Source organism: Polypterus senegalus, chromosome 2 (assembly GCF_016835505.1).
Source record: "Polypterus senegalus isolate Bchr_013 chromosome 2, ASM1683550v1, whole genome shotgun sequence".
Lineage (NCBI taxonomy): Eukaryota > Metazoa > Chordata > Cladistia > Polypteriformes > Polypteridae > Polypterus > Polypterus senegalus.
In genome coordinates, this window is record NC_053155.1 from 215845140 (window position 1) to 215866699 (window position 21560).

Below are 21560 nucleotides of genomic sequence, written 5' to 3' on the forward strand. Positions count from 1 at the left end.
GTTTTATTTGGAAAAGAAGCATATCCTGGATAGGTGCCAGACCCCTGCATCCTATATTGGAATTAATAAATTTGAAAATGTTATGTTATGGGTAAATGGTCAGTGTTACATTCCAGAGCTTTATTTGAGAAAGGCAGAGGTAGATAAAAAATATGTGCACAATTTACAGTAGCATATGCAGAATTGTCTATTTTTGCCTTTGATTTTCTGAATTCTGTAAATCCATTGCTGCTTTGCCAGGGCTGTACAGACAGCAGTAAACCCTGCACAGGGTGCCAGACCATCGGTGGGCATGTTAACGTTGGCTTTTATGCCAGCAGCATTTGGCACAAGGCAGGGCCAACCCTGGACAGAATGACAGAGTTATCGCAGTGCATGCTCACCCACAATAGGCAGATTCAGAATTGATGTTTATTACTACATAAACAGAAGCTTGCACTTACTGAATTCAAAATTTTGAATAATGTAAAATTGTTTTTGTACCTAACAATTTTTAATAAAGGCACTTTTTTCTGCAAAGGCAGGGAACACCTGGGAATCCCTCAGGCACAGCTCGAGGAAGGAAAGTCCGGTCTGCCCTGTACAGTTTATTATCACTGCAGCCCTTGGCAGGAATCTAGAAAGGCAAATAGATGGCTGTAATTGTGTATGCAGATAAAATTGACTTCTTTGCCTCTGTGGTTTTCATTGCATTTTAAAAGATGGACGCGGGAGCATCTTTTCTTCTCTAAAATATCCCACTTGCTAAATCCACTCAGTTAATGGACCTGCTTATCGCACTTCAGGGTTGTAGGATCAGAACATTATTCAGTAGTACATCAGAAACCTACTACTGTTACTAGGTTTAGGGTGGAAAACTAATTTTATACATTCTTTTTTTGACATTTCATTTCTCAAAGTCCCTCACTTTATTTTCTCCACCCTTATATTGCACTATTGGAGCTGCAGATGCAGAACAGGAACTAAATCCGGGCATGGTGCACTGGTTAGTATTGTGTTAGTCTCATTTCACCCTCATCTATTTTATCCATTTGTATATTTTCTGAACTTACTTAACCTTTGATTGTGATAAGCTGATTCCTATCCTGACTGCTTGGATGTGTTTACTTTTTTCGTGATCCTGAAAAGAGGATCAATTGTGGAACAGCCATCATGGCTGCCATTTCGTAGCACTGGGAGACTAGTGGGAGATTTGCGGCCCACATCCTGTCTGTGTCCTATTACCCTTCTTAGTGTTAACCCCAAGTAGCTCTCTAGGCAATATTCTACTACCATTTTTTGAATGAAATAACATCATACTGCAAGAAAATCATGAACATTTCTGTGCATTCTGCCACTCTGCAGTAACTCATTAGTATTCATGAGTGAGGCGGAGCCTTCAGCCCCTAAACCCAATGGCATGTAAACAAAAAGCTTTAAGGCCAATTTTAGAACAAACGGAAACTGAACCATTAATTGCATCAAGTGATGTCGACGACACGGTGACTTGGTGATCAGACAGTAGTGAAACTAATGATGAAACTGATGAATATGGTAATTTATGATTGACCCTTTGTGATACGCCTGGTGAATTCGATCATGTGACGGTTCATCTTGGTGCAGGTAGCTATGTGTCAAAAAAAGAAAGACAAAATGATTGCAATGAAGCAGAAGAACAAGAAAGATGTTTGGCCCCTTAGCACTGTTCGCAATGTAGCAACTGTCAATGTTCATGTCAAGGTAAATGTGGAAGTCACTAAGCCTTGTACAGTGGTAGCCTACAATAACACAATCAGCATGTCGATCATGTGGATCAGGCACTGATAATTTACCCTCTCTCGCACAAGAAACAGAAAAAATAAGAAAAGTTTGCAAAGAAACATACCATATTGTGACGTTAGGCTGTGCATAGTTGACTGTCTCATATAACATAAACGACATGTACTAAATCTGCATCAGTACAGCCGTGGACACTAGACATACCTTTCCTCCTATATTTATGTTGACGTTTCGGTACCGTTTCTTTTACACATCATAATATTTTTTTACTTGTTGAAAAAAATTCAACATTTTTTGCCTCATTTTTCTTGAGATAAACATAACGCAAAGGAGGTTAAGACCCCTTCTGGGGGATCTGTGAGGGGTTTGTCCCACACCCCAAAGATGTGCAAGTTAGCTTATTTGATGACTCTCTAAATTTTCCTGGCATACAAGGCTGGCCAATTTATGGAAAAGGTGGGTGGTGAAATTCAATAAATGGACCATAAGAGCAGGGCCGTTCCTAGTCTTTTTGGGTGTCTACACTGTTTTCTCTATGTGGCATGTCTGAAATGCCCTAAGCAGTTGCTTAGATTGCTTATGGCAGGAAATGACCCTACATACTAAGAGAAAGATTTGAAGGATCTTGGCATTTTGTTTAAAACTACAATACTTCAATATTGTGCATAATAATATTACTATGCTTCTGATTAACAAGTGGACTACTACAATAAATTTAAATTACGCATTTCTATTATGCTTTTAAAAGAAAAGCCACAACTGTAAAATAATATAACATTCTCAAGCTCACCTAATCCAGTTCCTGGCCAATGATAAGTGCAGCCATTCATAGAAATACTAGGTACAAAGTAGGAACCAATCTTGGACAGAATCCAGTCCTTCAAATAAACCACCTGCACACATACATACACACACACACACACACACATACTTCCATAGACACAGGTACCAGCTTGGAGTTTAGTCTCACACAAACATCCTTGGAAATGTTGTGTTCCATTACATAAAAAATGGCTGCCTACAGCTGTAGTTATCCTTACATTTGACAAAGCGGTTCTTAGTACACAATATATGAAAAGCTTAATTTTCAACCTTTGAGTTTTTCCCAGTCAATTCTGGGGTTTGTCAGGGGTGTGTTCTTACTCCTACTCTGTTCAATGCTTGTATGGACTGGGTGTTGGGCAAAGTCATGGGGTCCAGTGGCTGTGGGGCATATGTTGGTGAAGAAAGATTCACGGATCTTGACTTTGCTGACAATGCTATGATCTTTGTGGAGTCAATGGAGGCTCTGATCAGGGCACTCGAGAGACAGAGCGAGGAGTCTAAGTGTCTGGGCTTGCGAGTGTCCTGGATAAAAACCAAGATCCAGGCCTTTAATGATCCCTTGGGCACAGCCATCAGCAGTGTGTCTGTCTGCGGAGAGAGTGCTGACCTTGTTGAGAGGCTTACCTACCTCGGCAGTGACATTCATGTCTCTGGTGACTCTTCCTATGAAATCAGTAGATGGATTAGGAGAGCATGGGGGGTCATGAGGTCACTGGAAAGGGGTGTGTGGCGCTCCCGATATCTATGTAAAAGAATGAAGGTCCAAGTATTTACAGTCCTGGTGCTTCCAGTTTTGCTATATGGTTGCGAGACATGGATGCTTTTCCAGTGACCTGAGATGATTACTAGACTCCTTTGGTACTGTGTCTCTTCAGAGAATCCTTGGGTACCGCTTGTTTGACTTTGTATCAATTGAGTGGTTGCTCACAGAGTCCCTAATAAGGCACATTACCTGCATTGTGAGGGACCGTCAGTTATGGCACTATGGCCATGTGTCGCGATTCCCTGAGGGTGATCCGGCTTGCAGGATCCTTATTGCTGAGGACCCGAGTGGCTGGACCAAGCCAAGGGGATGCCCACGTAATACCTGGATACAGTGGATAGATGGTCATTTCCAGAGTGTGGGACTGGACTGCGTATCTGCCTGGGGGGTTGCAAACCAGGATCCTGAGCTGCATCGTCGTGTGCTTTGTGGGGCAATGCGCTATACCAGGGCATGCTCCCAAATCTTACCTGACCTACACATCCCAATTATTCATTTCTTATATCAGGAGTTAAATGTTTTCTTTTTTTTTAACAACAGCTTTGCTTGCCAACCCCTGTGTTTGGTTAATCGGATATACAATTTTAAAAGCTGTTTTTTTCTTTGGAATTGTTTCACTTTTACAAGCTTCATTAAAAACAATATTTGAAATTACCTTTTCTTCAGGATCACATTGAATTTTGATTCCGTTTCTGGAGATACATTGTGACAACGCAACATATAACTGCCCGTGAGTGAATATTGTTTCTTTTTCTCTAATAAATAATCCGACTTTTTCTAATGTTTGTCCCTGTGATTTGTTAATCCTGGGACAGTCTCTTGGCACCAAGTCTCATGTTTATGGTCCCCACGAGATTCTCTGTGGCCAGTCTCTTTGGTCTTGGGGGTCTTTTAAGTGTCTTCCAAGAACTTCCGAAAAGATCACGTCTCATTGCCCTGATTTTTCCTTTCCAAGATTTTTTTTATAATAGAGAGATATCTGAAATTAGGTTTATCACCCACGTGCGCATGGGAGGCAGCTAAAGGGCTTGAAGAAGGGCAGTTCCGAGTCATACCGGGATGTGGCAGAGTGCACTGACTCTTTTTCTCCCTTTCCTGCAGACCATCCAGGGAGATTCCATCTGGTCCTCTTGATGTCACTTACTGAGCCTATGGAAGGAGTCTTTGCTGGCTCGGACCCCTGTGATGTCACGTCCGGGCTCAAACCTATGGTTGAAGACACTCACGAGCCCGACCCCTTTGATCTCACTTCCAGTCTTCCCCTTTAAAAGCCTCCACCTTTTCCCTATTCCCTCAGTCCTGTTTTGGACTCGGTTTTGTGCACATCAGTGCTGTATACCTTTTTTTTTTCGACTTTGCAGCCAGGATACCAAATTACACGCGTGGCTGCCCCAAACCTTTCTATGTCTCTGTATCAAGTTTGTGACAGGTTATTTTAGTTATGAGTGCTGCCTGCCACCATGCTTTAAGAAGCTACTGATCTTCAAATACTGTTTAAAACCCTGTGGCAGATCCTTTGATATGAAGGTAGTACATTTTCAATGACATCCATCACTAGGAAGATTAAATAACTTTTTTGTTACTAAATTACCATTGCATTTTCCTTGTATAAGATTTTTACGGAATTAAACTTTTAGGCTTTGTATCACTGTACAAATCATAACATAACACTTTCAATTCTACTTAATCCAATAAAGAATAATAGGCTGGGAGCCTATTCTAGCAGTGTTAGGTGTAAGGAAGGAAACTGCCCTGGACAGGATGCCAGTCCATTATAGGGCCCTCTCATGCACACACCCACACCCACAATCACACAAGGCTTATTTGGAATCACCAATCACATTACATGGCTTTTCTAGCGATTTTCAGACCATAACCTTCATTTACATGAGTAGAGTGGTGGCTCTGAGGCTAAGGATCTGTGCTGGTATCTAGAAAGTTGCTGGTTCAAATTCTGCTACTGCCAGAAGGCATCCCCTACTCCATCAGGCCCTTAACCTGAAATTTGCTCCAGTGGCGCTGTACAATTGCTGACCCTGCACTCTGAGCCCCAAAGGTCATGGTAAAAGACCATTTCCCCTTGCACTGGGCAAGTCTGACATACTCCACGACTAGAAGTCATGCAATGTGACTTTGGCTTTAACATAAAAAAATCTTTTGGCAGAAATCCATATTGGCTTTCTGCTGAAATGTCAGCGTGTTTTTGAAACATATCTTTGCATGAAGTGATTGAAGACAAGCAGTAAATAAGTGAACAAATTAAAAATCTTAGAGGTTTCTATCGATAGGTTGCATCAACTACAGTTAGACTCAGAATTGGGCAAGGTTGGTTCACGAAATGGATGGGCAAGAGGCATTAGGCAAAATACACTTTGATAATCAGAGGGTCCCATTCGTTCTCCAGTGCAGATTGGTCTATATCTATTGAATATACAATACCCCCTTCACATTTGCAATGTTTAGACCCCACAAATGTGAAAATTCACAAATAATATTATGGCATCTCTAACTGTGATGGGGTAGGTTGCAGCAGGATATTTTTGTGTTTTAATGTGCCTAATTGCTTTTAGTTTTTTTTTTTTTTTTACACTTACCCCTCTGGTTAACTGGGGCAGATTTACATGTACACTTGCCTTAAAGGGTTGAATGCCATTTAACAGCATGGCGATTGCACAGGGTAACCTGGGGTTGGTTGCATGAATAAAAACTGAGAGGGGCAGGTAACCAACCAGGATCTCGAGCTGTTTTGTCATGTAGTGGGTTCGGCAACGCGCTGTACCAGTGCATGCTCCCCAACCTGACCTGACCTGCAGGTAAAAAAGGAGAAAAAGAAATCGGGAAGGAGGAAAGAGAGATGTAGGCAAGCGAGTGAGTGTGAGCTCAAGGTTGCGAAAGGTGAACACCTAGAAGGATGGCTAAAGCTCTGTATAGGCTTCCAGTAGAGGCATGAGAGGGAGAATGAGAGAGCTTCACCTGGGAGATGTCTGAACCTGCTGAATAACTAAGGGAGCAGTGAAGGCAGAAGGTAGCTGGCATAGATCCCTCAGAACTTTTTTTTACCAAAAATAACTTTTAATTCCAACAATATATTACACTTACACTAATGAATATTAAAGAACATTAATATTTATATATTACTAGCTGTGTAAGCCTGTGCTGTAAAAAATCTGAAATCATCAGAAAGTAAATTGAAATGCAGAGTCGGCAGTTTCATTTTGCGGACATACTTGCCCCCTTTGCCTATCAGCGGCTAAGCAAGTATCTCTCTCTTCGGAAGTTTCGTTTTGCGGATGTGTTCGCCTCACTTGTGTATTAGTGGCTAAGCAAGTTTGTCTTTCCTCGGCGCTCTCACTTTGGTGATGGATGCTGTAGCCTCGTACCTCTTTCTTCTTCCGACTCGTTAACTTGGGGCCACCTTGCCGGCTCTAGCCTACACTTCTGGGCCGGACAAACAGATACATACACTTACACGTGTAGACGTTTACAGTATATATAATATATAATTATATGTGCTAACCAAGGTTATTATAGTTTTGCCTTTTTATATTAGTTTTTATTTCTATATTTTTTCTGACCTTATTTGGAAATTCAGTTTAGTTTTAGTTTCCTTCATTGTGTATTTTTAGTTTTAATTTAGTTTTTATTTTACAAAAATATTTCTATTCTATTTTTATATATATTAGTTTCAGTTTTAGTTTTAGTAATTATGGTATGGTTAAAGAGCTACTATGGAGTTTAGTTTTTGTCACAATGACACAGAACTGTACACTTAATGGGTTTGGGTATAATATGAGTTTAATGTCAGTGGAAGCTTACTACACTACTTGACACAGTTTACTATTTAGTTTTGTTTTTGTCTGATAAAAACAAACATGATCAAAACCAGGTACTGAATATGAACAATTTTACACAATTTTACAATTTTTTAAATATTTTCTACATCATTTGTGCTGAACAAATCTGAGCTGACTGTTGGCACTTTTTTTTTCTTTTGCTTTAATTGCCCAGAATGGGCCGATTTGTAATGAAATTTAGGTGAATTTTAAGGTGTGAGGTTTTTTGCTCTAAATGTCTACAGCAAACAACATATCTGTTGTGACCAGAGCAGGGTAAAATAATTAGCCAGCCATGGATAACTCAGAACGTTAACTTCTTTATTTTACGACAGGCACTCACTGATCTCCAATCAAGAAGAACATTCTTTTATTCAAGATTCCTTTGCTATCCTTTTAACAGGTAACACATTTTTTAAAAACTCCTCCTAGTGTTCTAGCAGAAACTATAACTGAACACAACAATATCCTGCTCCAACGACAATGTGCTTATAATGAATGCCTTCAACATTGCATTCAAAAATGTCAAATATTGGGCTTTTTTTCAACCAGCCATATTGATCTCTGATTCCATCTCAGGTACAAACAATTTATAGACAAAATTTTGCCACCTGCAGGCCTGAAAAGATATAAAAAATTAGAAAACAGAATCTACTGTGTTCTGACGGGTGTGACCATGAAAATCACTGGATAAATATGTGCGGACGACTCATGGTGGATGACTTTCAGTTTTAGAGTTAAAAGTTAAAAGTGTTAAAAAGTAATGGCAAGAATATTAATTCAAAAATCCATCCATCCATTATCCAACCTGCTATATCCTAACTACAGGGTCACGGGGGTCTGCTGGAGCCAATCCCAGCCAACACAGGGCGGAAGGCAGGAAACAAACCCTGGGCAGGGTGCCAGCCCAACGCAGTCATTCGAAAATGAAATCTAAAATTATTTTTAGTAAATTATTATTTTATTTCAGTTAGTCTTTCCAGCTACTTTAATAGTTTCGTTTAGTTTTAGTTTTTCATTTCGGTTTTGTTAATTATTTTATTTCAGTTTATGAAAATGTTTTTTTAATAATAGTTTCAGTTTTGATTTTAGTTTTCATTAACTATAATAACCTTGGTGCTAACAATTATTTTTAGTTTTGTTTATATATTTTTGACTTACACATCATCTGTGAGATTCCGAAATGCTTCATCAAGGTCCAAATATATTCCTAATTAACTGATTATGACCAACTCGTAATTACCTTAAATAACAAATGTCAAATTTGCAAATCTGGAGGAGCGACTGCAATCACTTAGTATCTACATATCTACATTAGGCAAATTACATCATAAATGGATATGCAATCCAAAACAAAGGCCTATGGCCTTGTACTTCTGACCAGCATTACTCCGATTTGACAGTTTTCATTACACATACACGTGCGATAGTAAATGGCTATGTCATCATGCAGATTAAGGTAAGTGCATACTGTGAAAGAGTTCACCATCCTGCCACAGACCAGCATGGAAGGCAGAAGCATTGCATTTTGAGGGTGATGCCATGTTCCCCTACAAAAAGCCGGTCACACTCTTTAAAATCATTGAGATCAAAGAAAGCACTAATGACTTCATAAGGCTACTATTTATGCCTTTTCCTCTGGAAATCTTGGTTCTCTTTCTGAATCCTATTGAAGCTTGTCGCAGGACATGCCTCTCTTCTCTTCCCTGCCTGACAAACCCCTAGACCCACCCAGCTTGTGACACATTCACAGATTGCTGCCATCACACTACGCCAGGGAAGAGCCATCTGCTACAATACTTCATTGCAAAGCTAGTCTGAATGATTTGTAACATTATAATAATTTAAATTTATTTGCAGGGATTTGTGAGATTTTCAGTGTTTCCACAGGGACCCCCCTCATATATGGTGGTAGCTGGACTGGAGTTTAATGTATCTAAACAGAAGAATTTGTTTGCCCTGAGTAGGACTTCGACACTTTAGTGACAGAAGACTAGAAATATTTCAATTTCAAAGTCATACTTTTAACTGAGAAAGCAACAATACTCATCCTGTACCTTTTGGATATGTTGGACGAAGCCAGAAGATTGGAAGGTCCCCACAGAGGTCTAGGATTTTATTGCTCAGGAAACTGTTATCTTTCACCGGCTGTTCTGTGGCCACCCATATTAGTGACTCTTCATCGAATTTCGCTGGCATTATTTCATCTTCCTGGCAAATAAAGAAAACAATCAGAACAATGCAGTGACTAATTTTTCAGCATGTTTGTCTGAAGGTTGTGGTAATCATCAGTCTATTGAATTTCATAACCCATTTCAGGGACAGTGGACGCTTGAGGCTTTTTGGAAACACCAATTGCATGTCAGGAAGCAATTGTGGATTGGAAGTAGCCTCTTACAAATTCACATTTACTAACACAGAGATGAGATGTGGAAGGATTTTGAAGTACCTGGAAGAAACCCCCAGAATCAGTGACTAGGCAGACATTTAGGCCCATGTAAATGAAACTATATATCTCCCAAGATTCATGTTTCTTGCAGACTACATGAAATTTTCCTGCAGGATTTGCCTGTGTTTTGCTGCAATTGTTTTACCCTGTATACGCCACAAGTCTTGCAGAGTTTCTTTTAAATAAACTTCCTCACAGCATGATGCCACCAACACCATGCCTCATGGTGGGAATGTTGTATCTGTGATAATGAGCGGTATTTGGCTTATGCCAAACATGGCGTTTAGTCTGATGGCCTAAAAGATCAATTGTGGTCTCATCAGATAACAGAGCCTTCTTCCAACTGACATCAGAGTCTCCCTTGAGCCTTCTGGCAAACTCTAACCGAAATGTCCTATGTTTTTGTTTTTCTCTATGCCACTCTCCCATAAAACTGTAACTGGTGAAGCACCCAGGCAACAGTTCCTGTCTGCACTGTCTATCCAGTCTTAGCCTGTGTAGCTTGTAACTCATAAGACTCTTGGTGGTCTCCCTCACCAGTCATCTTCTTCCATGATTGCTGAGTTTCAGTGGCCTGCTCCAGGCAGATTCACAACTGTTCCATACACTTTCCATTTCTTAATGGCTGATTTAGCTGGCCTCCAAGGGATTTTCAGCGACTTGGATATTTTGTTGTCTGCTCTTGACTTGTACCTTTCAATCATGTTTTCACATAGTTGCTTGGAGTGTTGTTTTGGCTTCATTGTGTAGATTAAGCCATGATACTGACTAACCACAAGTTGTATCTTCCAGATAAATTGCATTTATACTACGATCAGCTGAAACCCCTGGCATGCAGACAATTGATCGCAATTTAAATAATTCTGTGACTTTTAAGATCAATTGGCTGCACCAATTATGATTTAGGTATGTCATATTAAAGGGGTGAATACTTATGAGATCAAGTATTTTGTGTTCTATATTTGTAATTAATTTAGAACACTTTGCAGAGATCTGTTTTCACCTTGACATTAAAAGGTGGTTTTCTGCTGATCAATGTCTAAAGGCCAAATTAAATCCACTATGATTTAATGTTGTATAACAAAAAAAGTGAAAACCTTCAAGGGGTTGAGAACTTTTTATTTGTAGTATGTAATGAAGATATTTCAAGGATTGTCAGTGTAATTGCTGCTTCTGCCTTATACTTCCACTACACTGAGTTCCAATCCGAGTTTGAATGTTCTCTACATGTCTGCATGTGTTATCTTCACACATCCCAAAGTTTGGTGTCAGGTTAATTGGCAGCTTCTAATTGGCCCAGGATTGATGCCCTGTTCAGGTGTGTCCTTAGTAAAGTTGCTTACACACCAAAAGAGGCACAAAATGTGTGTATGCAACTTCCCATGAAACCATCAGGATTTAAAAAAGACAACTTGACAAGGGAACGTGTATATTTATGACAACTCTGACCCATACATATGCACCATTTTGAAGAAACTGGGAATTCATGATGCCCTTGATCAAGTAGGGAAATGCAACCAAACCAGCTAAATGACGACTTACATGCAAAATAATTCATATCACCAATGTGTATTGTCACAGGTGGCTTGGGGGAGCGACCCAGCCGGGAGACCCCGGAGGACCGGAGGAGGGCTTACACCTCCCCCAGACCATGTGGGGGCGACCGTCCTGGTGGCTATGGGGACCACAGGTACAGAGCTTGGAAACTCAACCCTGTAGGGGCCTGTGGTCACCACCAGGGGGCACTCGAATGCCTGAGGAGCCCTGGGACACCTGGAGTGCTTCTGGGTGCGCAGCCGGTACGTCCGCCACACTGGGGAGTGTCGGCGGAGGTATATCAGGAAGCACCTGGAGCTTGTCCATGTGTAGATAAAAGGTGCCGCCTCCCTCCATTCGTGGGCTTGAGTTGGGTGGAAGAAAGACGAGGTCATGGAGGAGAGGAGTGAAGGCAGCCTGAAGAGAAAGAGGCATTGAGTGTGAGACTTTTGGGGACTTTTGTGTTGTGTGTGGCACTCTGTAAATGATTATGTATAATAAACGTGTATGGGTGTTTGAACCATCGGTGTCCGCCTGTCTGTGTCCAGGTCACGTTCCACACTATATAATACTATATGTGTGTTGATGTTATAAACATATTATACCTCAAAAATGAAGACTATGACGTCTAGACTCCATTTGAGTTCCTAGTGCTTTTTCAGGTTATTTGTTAGTTTATACCAGCTAATGGTTGTCACTTCTTAGGGAATACCTCAGGAGTATCTCAGCCAAGCTTCATTCTGTCATGCCTGCTCTGCTGGTAGCCATTAACTGACTGACAAGGTTATCTCCAGGTTTCATGTGGTGTGGGTGCATAACATATTTTTGACAACATAAGAAGGCAACTTGCAGCAGTGTTTGCTTCTCCTAATATAATTTTCTACACTCACATTACAATAAGGGCACCCAGTAAAAATGAAGCTGCGTTTGTTAACCATGACCAATTAAATTACATTAATGCAGAAGTCATCCAAGATGTGACTGGAAAATATTGTGTCTCGATGACCTGGGTCAACCCGTGATTAATTTATTTTGTGTCAAAGTAGCTTTGACAGATGTGATGATGCTGTGCATGGTGGCTGACTTATTGGTAAGGTAACTGGCTGAACCTTCAGTTTTTTTTTATGGCCTGTACTACTTATTGTAACAGTAACCATGTCATTACATGTGCCAGGGTATAGATGCTACCCGCTTAGATCCCGGTGCCTTACACCTTTCCCTGACCCTCAGACCACAGAGGGGAGGCGCTATAATGCAGCACATGACCTTGTGCTCTCAGTTGCAGAGCATCTCAATGCGTTAAGTGGGAGGCGGCTCCATCAGCCAATGAAGTTCCGCAGCACTGTGATTGTATGAGGTTGATTAGCATGCTCCATATATGGATGTTTCAGGGAGGCATTTGAAGCTTGTTCACATAGGCAGGTTAATTGTGTTTTATAAAGGGTATATTTTATAGAAATGTGAGTATACCAGGTTTCATAAATCTTTTTTTTTTTTGGTTTATGCATTTTCTTGTGTTTTTTTTTTTTTTACGTGCAAATATTTTCATGCTCAAATACATTCAAAGTTTTATAAATGAAGCCCCAGAACTGGCTTCTTATGACCTCATACTGGACAAGCAGGTTTAAAAAAAATAGAAGGATTGTTATATCAACTGCTCGTGCATCTCTCCTATGTCTAATTTTGAGAAAATGTACTGCTTTCACAGAGTAGGTTATTAAGGCTCATCAGTCATTAATTCCAATATTGTTTAAGCAATTTATAGATTGCACAAAAGCCATCCTGCAACCCCTATGATTTGTGCACAAAATGTGCCCAGCTGTGAACCGGCTGTGAAACTAGACTATTGGGGCAGAAATTGGCCAGAAATGTAAGAAACGCCTCACGAGAGTAAAAAATTTCAGTGGCTTGTTTTTATGAAGCAGAGCCTGCAGCACAAAAGCTGGCATTGCTAATTGGTCATTGTGGAGAATCCAGCAGCTGCCCCTACTAAGTCCCTTGATAGTGGAGCTCTGTCTGTGGGGCGATGAATATGAACACAAAATCAAAAGAATGAAGGGATTTGATGCCTAAAAATAAATGTATACTTTGAGGAAGGGAAATAAAAGAAAACATGAAAGCTAAATTCAGGGCAAAAAAAACAAAACAAAAAAAACTAGGACATGCTATCACATGTATAATGTCAGAGATGAGTTTTTAATTGGCTTCTCCCTAAAAACCCTGCTGCTGATTGAACAACCTGTTAGCACAAAGTATTTAAAGGCAGCTCAGCAGAAAGAATGGCAGAATAGCCAAATACACATACCAGATCAAAGGACAGAGACTCTTTGTTCAGACTTTCAACAGTGGGGAGATGCGCTTTGGCTTGAGCTTTAATGTAACACTTCTCTCCTCCGGCGAAACGAATGCCTGTGATTCCCTTAAAACAAAAAAAAAGCATTGTAGGATCAAAAGTTGGCATAGCCTTCAAGCACAACTGCGCTGGGCTGCTAGTAGCTTAACGGAGCTTATGCCACCTCATAATCAATCTTCTTCCTACCTGAGGTGTGTTTATAATTAATGTATCCTTATATCATTTAGTGAGAAAACATTGAGCAGTGAACACTTGAGGTTGGGAGAAAACATCTATTAAGCAGTTTGAAGGAGAAAATAAGGAGTTTGAGAAGAACATATTTAAGTGTAGCAAAGATTCTTCAACAAAGCTTTGTACCCTGGACTGAGTAGGAACTATACCAGGGTGCAATAAAGGAGTACATCAGGGAAGCTGATTTAGGTATTTTGTTTTGAAAATTGAGTTCTGTATTTGTAATACTTGGTGCCGGACAGTGGTGACTGGTTGCATGGCAGTTGAACATGCAGGTAAGATCTTCATTGTACTATGGGCACGTGACAATACATCTACTACTACTACTACTGGCACCTTCCTCAATGCTGGCTCACAAGCAGAGTAGTCTTGTGGCTAAGTAGTATGGCTACACCACTACACCTACCAAGGTTTACACTGAGCGAAAATATCCATCCTGTATAGAGTTACATTGTAATGTACCGGATAAGAGCTTATAGAGTTGGTTCACCAGTAGAAAAGCACTAGATAATCTAATCAATATGTCAGTCTTACAATGTGAAAGTCATGGACTTCAACGGCTTCCTCGCTTCCACTTCCTGTTTTAAAAGTCTCCATGTTGTTCTGGGCATCAATCTCCATCGAACCTTCTTCCACTTGCCCATTGATGCTCATACTGTAATGGACATTATACACCTATTAAAAAAAAACAAAAAGGATTTACTTTACAATTAGAAGAATATGTTTATGACTCATATTGTAGTTCTAGTGATTATTGGAAAGTTATGGGAAAAGTAAAAAAATAAACACAACATGCACTTTTAAATAAGGAATTATTAGATAAGTATTGCAGTCCATGTGGAGTCTCCTGGTGTTTGTAGGGATGGGTTTTTCCTGGGTATGTTGGCTTCTATATATCTGCAAAAAAAAACACACACACACACACACACACACATATATATATATATATATATATATATATATATATATATATATATATATATATATATATATATATATATATATATATATATATATATATATGTGTGTGTGTAGATTTGGTTGATTTGGAATTTGAAAGTGACCATTGGTTAGTGTGGCTTGCATGTGCCTTGTCCGGGATTGCTTGCTGCCTTATGTTCAGTGTTCCTCAGATAGGCTGCACTCTGACTATAACCCTGAATTGGGTCAAGAATGTTGTTATCTGTATATATTTACTTACTGGCTGACTTACAGAAATTATTCTTTATTTGTAAACAATCTAAAGAGAAACAGCAATGGCCCTGAAACCCAGAAACATCAAACGTCACTAAAAAGTTAATTCAATGGTGAAAAACAAAGCAGAGAAAACCTTGATGACATTTCACATTACTCATAGGCATAAAGGGCAATCTTAATGTCAGACTATGGTGGTTGCATAATAGCACAGATGGTAGTGCGTATGATTCCACATAGCTGCATTGTTGTTTGAGTCCTCATTGTAACATTTTTTATTGTGTTATATGTATATGTTATATGTATATGTATGTATTTTATGTTGTGTTGTTCTTAATTAGTTCACATGTCTGACCTACTCCTGCACAATTTTCAGCTGGGGCTTTAAAAATTAAAAATTTTATAGGTCTGTCATTAGTAATGTATACATTTTTCTGATTTTGTAAAAGCTAAAAACAAAAAAAAAAACAGCAAATAAAATTCTATCTATCTATCTATCTATCTATCTATCTATCTATCTATCTATCTATCTATCTATCTATCTATCTATCTATCTATCATGATAATTGTGTTATTTACTTCATGATTCCATTCTTAATTAATACTACCAAATAAATATATAACTGGTTCCTGGTTCAAACACATCTTTATCCCAACTGCTCTTAATCTTCTAAAAAAGTGTTGCTTTAATTGACATCCACAGGCTAATACGTTCATTTTTTGTAACAATCACTAGTCAAGTCTTAATGCTAGTTTAATTTTTCTATGTTATATGGAAGATCTGATGTTAAGTATTATTTTCTGTTTTATATTTATTTATTTGTACAAAATATATTTATGCTGGCAAAGTTCTTTGTTGCTGTGTTTTAATATTATGTTGTGCTCTCTCTTTGAAATCTGCTGAAAAAGCAAATTCCCCTACTGAGACAGATAACTTGAAGTGATTTGATTGTGAACAGCTATGATGTTCTGTCAGCACCAGGAATGGAACACATGCTTCAACTTTAAAAATAAAGAACAGCATATTGTAAAACTGGAGGTTAACATCTGCTGAAGACACCTAATATAACAAACCCACCTATACAGGTCAGGGTCTCAGGTATCCATAGCCTATTCCAGTAGCTACAGGAGAAAGGCAGGAACCAATCCAGGACAGAGGGCCAGTCCATTGCAGAGCCCACTCAGACACACTGGGCCATTTAGGGATGTGGGAGTAAAGGTCCCCTTAGACCTTGAAAGAATATGCATAATACACAAAGACAATGACCATGCAGAAGCCTTGAAACTAGGACGCTACCACTACACCACTGTGCTGTTCTCCTGTGGAATAACCCTCTAAAAATTGAAAAATGTAACTTTTTAGACCGGATAATATTACATTCTCAAAACCTTTTAATGTAATGCACAGTCACAGGGGTAATGGGTCTATTCTAGCAGTATCGAGTGCAAGGTAGGAATGAGCCCTGAAAGAGGCACCAGCCCATTGCACGGCCCACTCACATAAACTCCTATACGTACATGGAGCCAATGTACAATCTCCAGTTAACCTACGGTGAATGCCTTTGTGATGTGTAAAAAAATCCACAGATATTTGAAGAACATGTAGACACAGTAAACAATCGGGGTATACTGTTTCAACTCAAAACTCCGAAGCTGTAAGACAGCAGCATTAACCATTATACCATTGTGGCATAATGTATAATAATAACATTATTATTATTATTATTATTTATTATTATTATCATTTTCTAACCCGCTTCATCCAGACAAGAGTTGTGTGTACGTGCTGGAGCCAATTTCAGTTAGCATAAGGTGCAAGGTAGGAACAAACCCTGGAGAGGGTGTGAGTCCATTGCAGATAATAATAATAATAATAATTATTATTATTATATTATTATTATTACTGTAGTATTATGATTATTATTATATGATCTGCTGTGACAAAACGTAATGGGAACAGCTGAAAGAAGATTATTATTATTATTATTTAATGTCATTTTCTAACCAGCTTGATGCAGACCAGGGTTGTGTGTATGTGCTGGAGCCAATCCCAGTTAGCATAAGGTGCAAGGTTGGCACAAACCCTGGAGAGGGCGTCAGTCCATTGCAGATAATAATAATAATAATAATAATAATAATAATAATAATAATAATAATTGTTATTATTATTATTATTATTATTACTATAGTATTATTATTGTTATCAGATGATCTGCAGTGGCAAAACCTAATGGGAACAGCTGAAAGAAGATTATTATTATTATTATACGATGGCACCATGAATTCAGGACTCTGGAGTACTGATACAGAAATGCAAACAATTACTCAACTGTGCCAGCTATTATTATTATTTTTATTATTATTATTAGTTACCTTATACAAGCCATGCTTGTATTGAAGTTTTATGGATCTTAAATATTTGAAGTAGTCAACAACCTTTTGAGCAGCCATCTAGACAGGTGTTTTGTACCTTCAGATTTAGAGACTCCTGCTCTAAGAATGAAGTACATACTTAAACAAAAGAATCAAGAATCAGAAGAGCTCAACAAAAATAGCAGTCCTTGCTATGAGCCTGTCACTGAATTCAAGCCGAACTCCACACATTCCACAAGCAAGTGTACTTGCTCTGACTTGCATTTCCTGTTTGTGACCTTTGCTCAGTTTCATTAGAGAATGCAGGGAAAGCCACCACTAATCATGTGTCCCTTAAAAAGGACCTTCATGTAGAATGAGACACTGCAGTGTGAAATGATGTGTTTTGAATGGGGAATGTGATTGATGTGGTTAATGCTAGAGGTCTGGGGAAAAGGCGGCTGCGGAGCTACCACTGAAAAGGTGCACTGTGGTGGAGCAACAAAGAACAAGGTCATATCCATCAAACAGACTGCGAGAGAAAGTCTCTTGTAATCTCAAAAAAAAGAAGATGTAAGACATTGGTAACGCCACAGTAGTGATTTATTGGACTCTGACACTGAAGAGTTAGACGAATAATTTGATCTTCTTTCATTATATATTGTGTTTGTGCAGATAGATAGATAGATAGATAGATAGATAGATAGATAGATAGATAGATAGATAGATAGATAGATAGATAGATAATTAATTCTGTATCTGCTTAGCAATCTGTTGAAGCAAAACTTAGATAAATGCTCTTGCAGAAAAAAAATGCTAAGTGTGAAAAAAAAGAAATGTACAGATATAAGATTCCAGTTTGAACAATGCAGCAGATAATTTAATGAAATGTTGAGTATTGGTTTCCTTTGTTTGCAGCTTAACCTAACTTGATTTTAGCGGCCTGGGTAGTGAGTTGCGTGGTCTGTATCACTGCTGGCCCGCACAGCTACTGTCCCTGTGGATTGCAGATCATATCCTGGCATTGAAGTGAGTTTGCACATTTCCTACAACCACAAAGATGAGTGGACTAAATTACTTGGCACATCTTCCTTAGGCCAGAGTGAGTGTATATGAGTTTGTGTGTGTGACTATGTCCTGAATGGGCTTGCATCTCATCAAATGTTGGCTTATGCTTTGTGTCTAATGGTGACCGACTCTGGTTTCCCAGACACCTGTAAAAATTATGGAATCATGCAAAATTACTTGCTATCAATATGGATTGTACATACTGTATATTAAAACCTGGACTGGTTGTTGTCTGTGTGCACTCTCCCCGTGTCTGTGTAGGTTTTGACCAGGTAGATCAGTTTTTCCTGTAGGTTGTCACTTGATAAATACAAGCTGATCTAACGTGTGTAAGTGCGGAGCAGTACTGGCACCTCCATGCTACACTCTTAAACATAATGGTTCTTTAATGGCATTTCATGGTTCTTTACTGGGTTGTGGGGTTTGTTGTGGAACAATTGCTTAACAAAGCACAATTCCATTCTGGGAAGGGTTCTCTGCATATGGCATTTGATCTTATAGAAAACCATACTGAAATCTGATGTATGGTAGGCTACCTAGCAGGACAGTAAGAAAGTCTGGATTTAGCCTGTGCTATTACACGCAAGAGGCCTTTCAAATTTATGACTTATTACAAATCTGCTGCCATCTATTTATGGTTATTTACTGTATGGATAATAAATAAATAAATAAATGAAGGTTCTATCTGGATCCTTTAAGTGAATGGGCCTTTTAGGAACCAAAATTGGTTCACCTAAGACATGCTCTGAACGGCCACTCTGCCCCTTTATTTTTAAGAGCGTACTTGCGCATGAAGTTCTGCACTTGGATGCCATATGAAGCAGCAACAAAGTGTTTAAAAGAATGAAATAGAAGTCAGTATAAACAATACGGTTGCAAGATTACAACCAAAGGAGACAAATAGCCCTGCAGTCAATTGATATGTTTTATTGGCGATCCTAAATTATCCCAAGTGTGTGCTTGGTGTCTGTGTTTGTCCTGCGGTGGGTTGGCGCCCTGCCTGGGTTTTGTTCCTGCGCCTTGCGCCTGTGTTGGCTGGGATTGGCTCCAGCAGACCCCCGTGACCCCTTGTTAGGATATAGCGGGTTGGATAATGGATGGATAGTCTGACTGGTTAAAAGGATTTTTTTTCTTAATGTAAAGACTGAAGAAGCCTTATTTATATATTTGCTTAGCTGCATCATTTATTTATTTGTTAACGTTTTGCCCTTATTTAATAATGCGTTTCGAAAAGCGGCTGGCCAATGACAGCATACATCAAACATTCTTTCAAATATATGAGAAGACGGTGGCTCAACACACCAAAACCCCTTCGATTTTTCGCCTTCCGAGCCCTCAAGTCCCTTTTTAGTTATTTTAGTGTCTTGAAGAACACTGTAGTAAAAGCTCTCTAAAGTAAGCTAGATTTTACCTCTCAGGTATGAGAAATCCCATAAAAGGGTAACAGAGTTTGTATCTGCCATCAATGCATATATTCAGAAAGTCCATCCTGCCAACCACTTAACTGAATGGCTTCCTATCTGAAAATAAAGGCGCTTTGTGCGGTGCTGAAGTCCGCTCCGAGGCTCCTGGCTGACTCGCACTGCCACCTCTCGTACTCACTTCAGCTGTAAATACCGTCCGAGGATGGAAAAAAGGGGGGTGGGGGAGTTGGAGTTGTTTCGTATACTTTCCATGGTAGAGTTTCTCCTCTCACCTCTCGATCCCAGGGTAACTAACAGACCACGAACATACTGCCTGTCAGACTAGACGGCAGATTCCGCGGAGCTTTAGAGCGCAGCAGACCAAGGCACCTGTCAATCACAGTCACTCAGAGACAGAAGAAGAGTGAAACAGAAATGTCTTACGTGCTTGTCATTGACTTTCCAGAAGTAAAAAGCTCCGATGGCTCCAAACAGAAGGAGAAGCGCTCCGGCAATGAGGACCACCGCTCCTATTTTGAGTAGGCGGCTACTGCAGGTGGGCTTCACCGGGATTGCAGTGTATGCCTGAAACGAAGGAACAGAGACGAAGTGCTTATTTTTTGCAATTAATTAAAAATCTACTTGCTACACTGCATTACAAATGCTATAAACATGCATCTTATAGAATTAGGATAAAGGCGGAAAGTTGACTAAATAAAAAAAATCTTTGTATATAAAGAAATTAACCGAAGAGTTAAAGTTTAAAGCAATCAGTCGCTGTTCAAAGTTATACGGTGTCTAGCAAAGTAACTGTTCTCCCAAAACTTTTGAACCGACATATCGATTACATTAAAAGGTAATAGTAACGCACGGGGTACTTACGGGAGGTAAACACTGCTCGACATCTTCTGGTCCCGCCAGAGCGATTGGCACTTTCTCCGATCTATCTGCCATCGCTCTCTCGTTCTTCACAGTTGTAGGCACTGGTTGGTTACCACTGTGCCACTTCTCTGCTCAGCTCTGGTCTACTTTGCAGTTCCTATGCTCCACCGCACACGGCCGCGCTCATCCGTGTGACGAGATTTTCAAGAGTGCGCGCTCTCGTCCACGTTGGCGGCCGCTTGGACGGCGGCGCGCACACGGACCTGCCACATTCCTCTGTTGGCCGCCGTCATTTCCTGTTAAATATTTTTAAATACACGATGAAGAGAGTACAAGGTAGCATTTCATGATTGTCAGAGAAGAAGTGATTGGCATTTTTAGACTTTGATATATTGGTCTATATTTGGTATTTCATATTCAATTGCAGCCTATATTGGAATCCAATCCCATTCCATATTTAAGATTTTAGATTTTACTGAAAACACCCATTCGTCTAATTTGTTCTATTAAATTGTAGTGTAAGATCAGCAAAATTGCGTGACAGGAGCCAAGCACAGATAGGGCTCCCATCCAACACAGAGCATGCTAGCACACATATTAACTCATACAGTGTCCATTTAGTGAGATATCTGTGAGACGCAGAAGGAAACCTAAGCATTCAGAGGAGAAACATACACAAGACAAACAGACAAAGTCCACACAGATAGGCAATGTCCAGGCCAAAAATAAACTTCAGATTTGTGCAGGTAGTTTTCAATGGAGACACTGGAACCCTCCTTGATGACTAGTGTCACATTTGATTTTGTTGCGGGTTGTCACAGATTGCTGGGGCTGTCATACTATGTGACTGACTGTCACGAGTCCCCATGACTCTCTTAAGTTTATGGAAAACTGAAAATTACCAGAAATGTCT

General features: G+C 39.6%; 1 protein-coding gene across 1 annotated transcript in view; it reads right to left on the minus strand.

Moving 5' to 3' along the window:
* Nucleotides 1-20840, minus strand: part of cnmd (chondromodulin) — a 29232-nt gene extending 8392 nt beyond the window's left edge. Inside the window, exons 1-5 of the mRNA XM_039745305.1 lie at nt 20648-20840; nt 20210-20350; nt 14283-14423; nt 13470-13583; nt 9237-9390 (exon numbers count right to left, since the gene is read on the minus strand). Coding sequence (XP_039601239.1) covers nt 9237-9390; nt 13470-13583; nt 14283-14423; nt 20210-20350; nt 20648-20719 — 622 coding nt within the window. The 5' untranslated portion in view covers nt 20720-20840. The remainder of the gene's footprint in view (nt 1-9236; nt 9391-13469; nt 13584-14282; nt 14424-20209; nt 20351-20647) is intronic.
* Nucleotides 20841-21560: the final 720 nt, after the last annotated feature.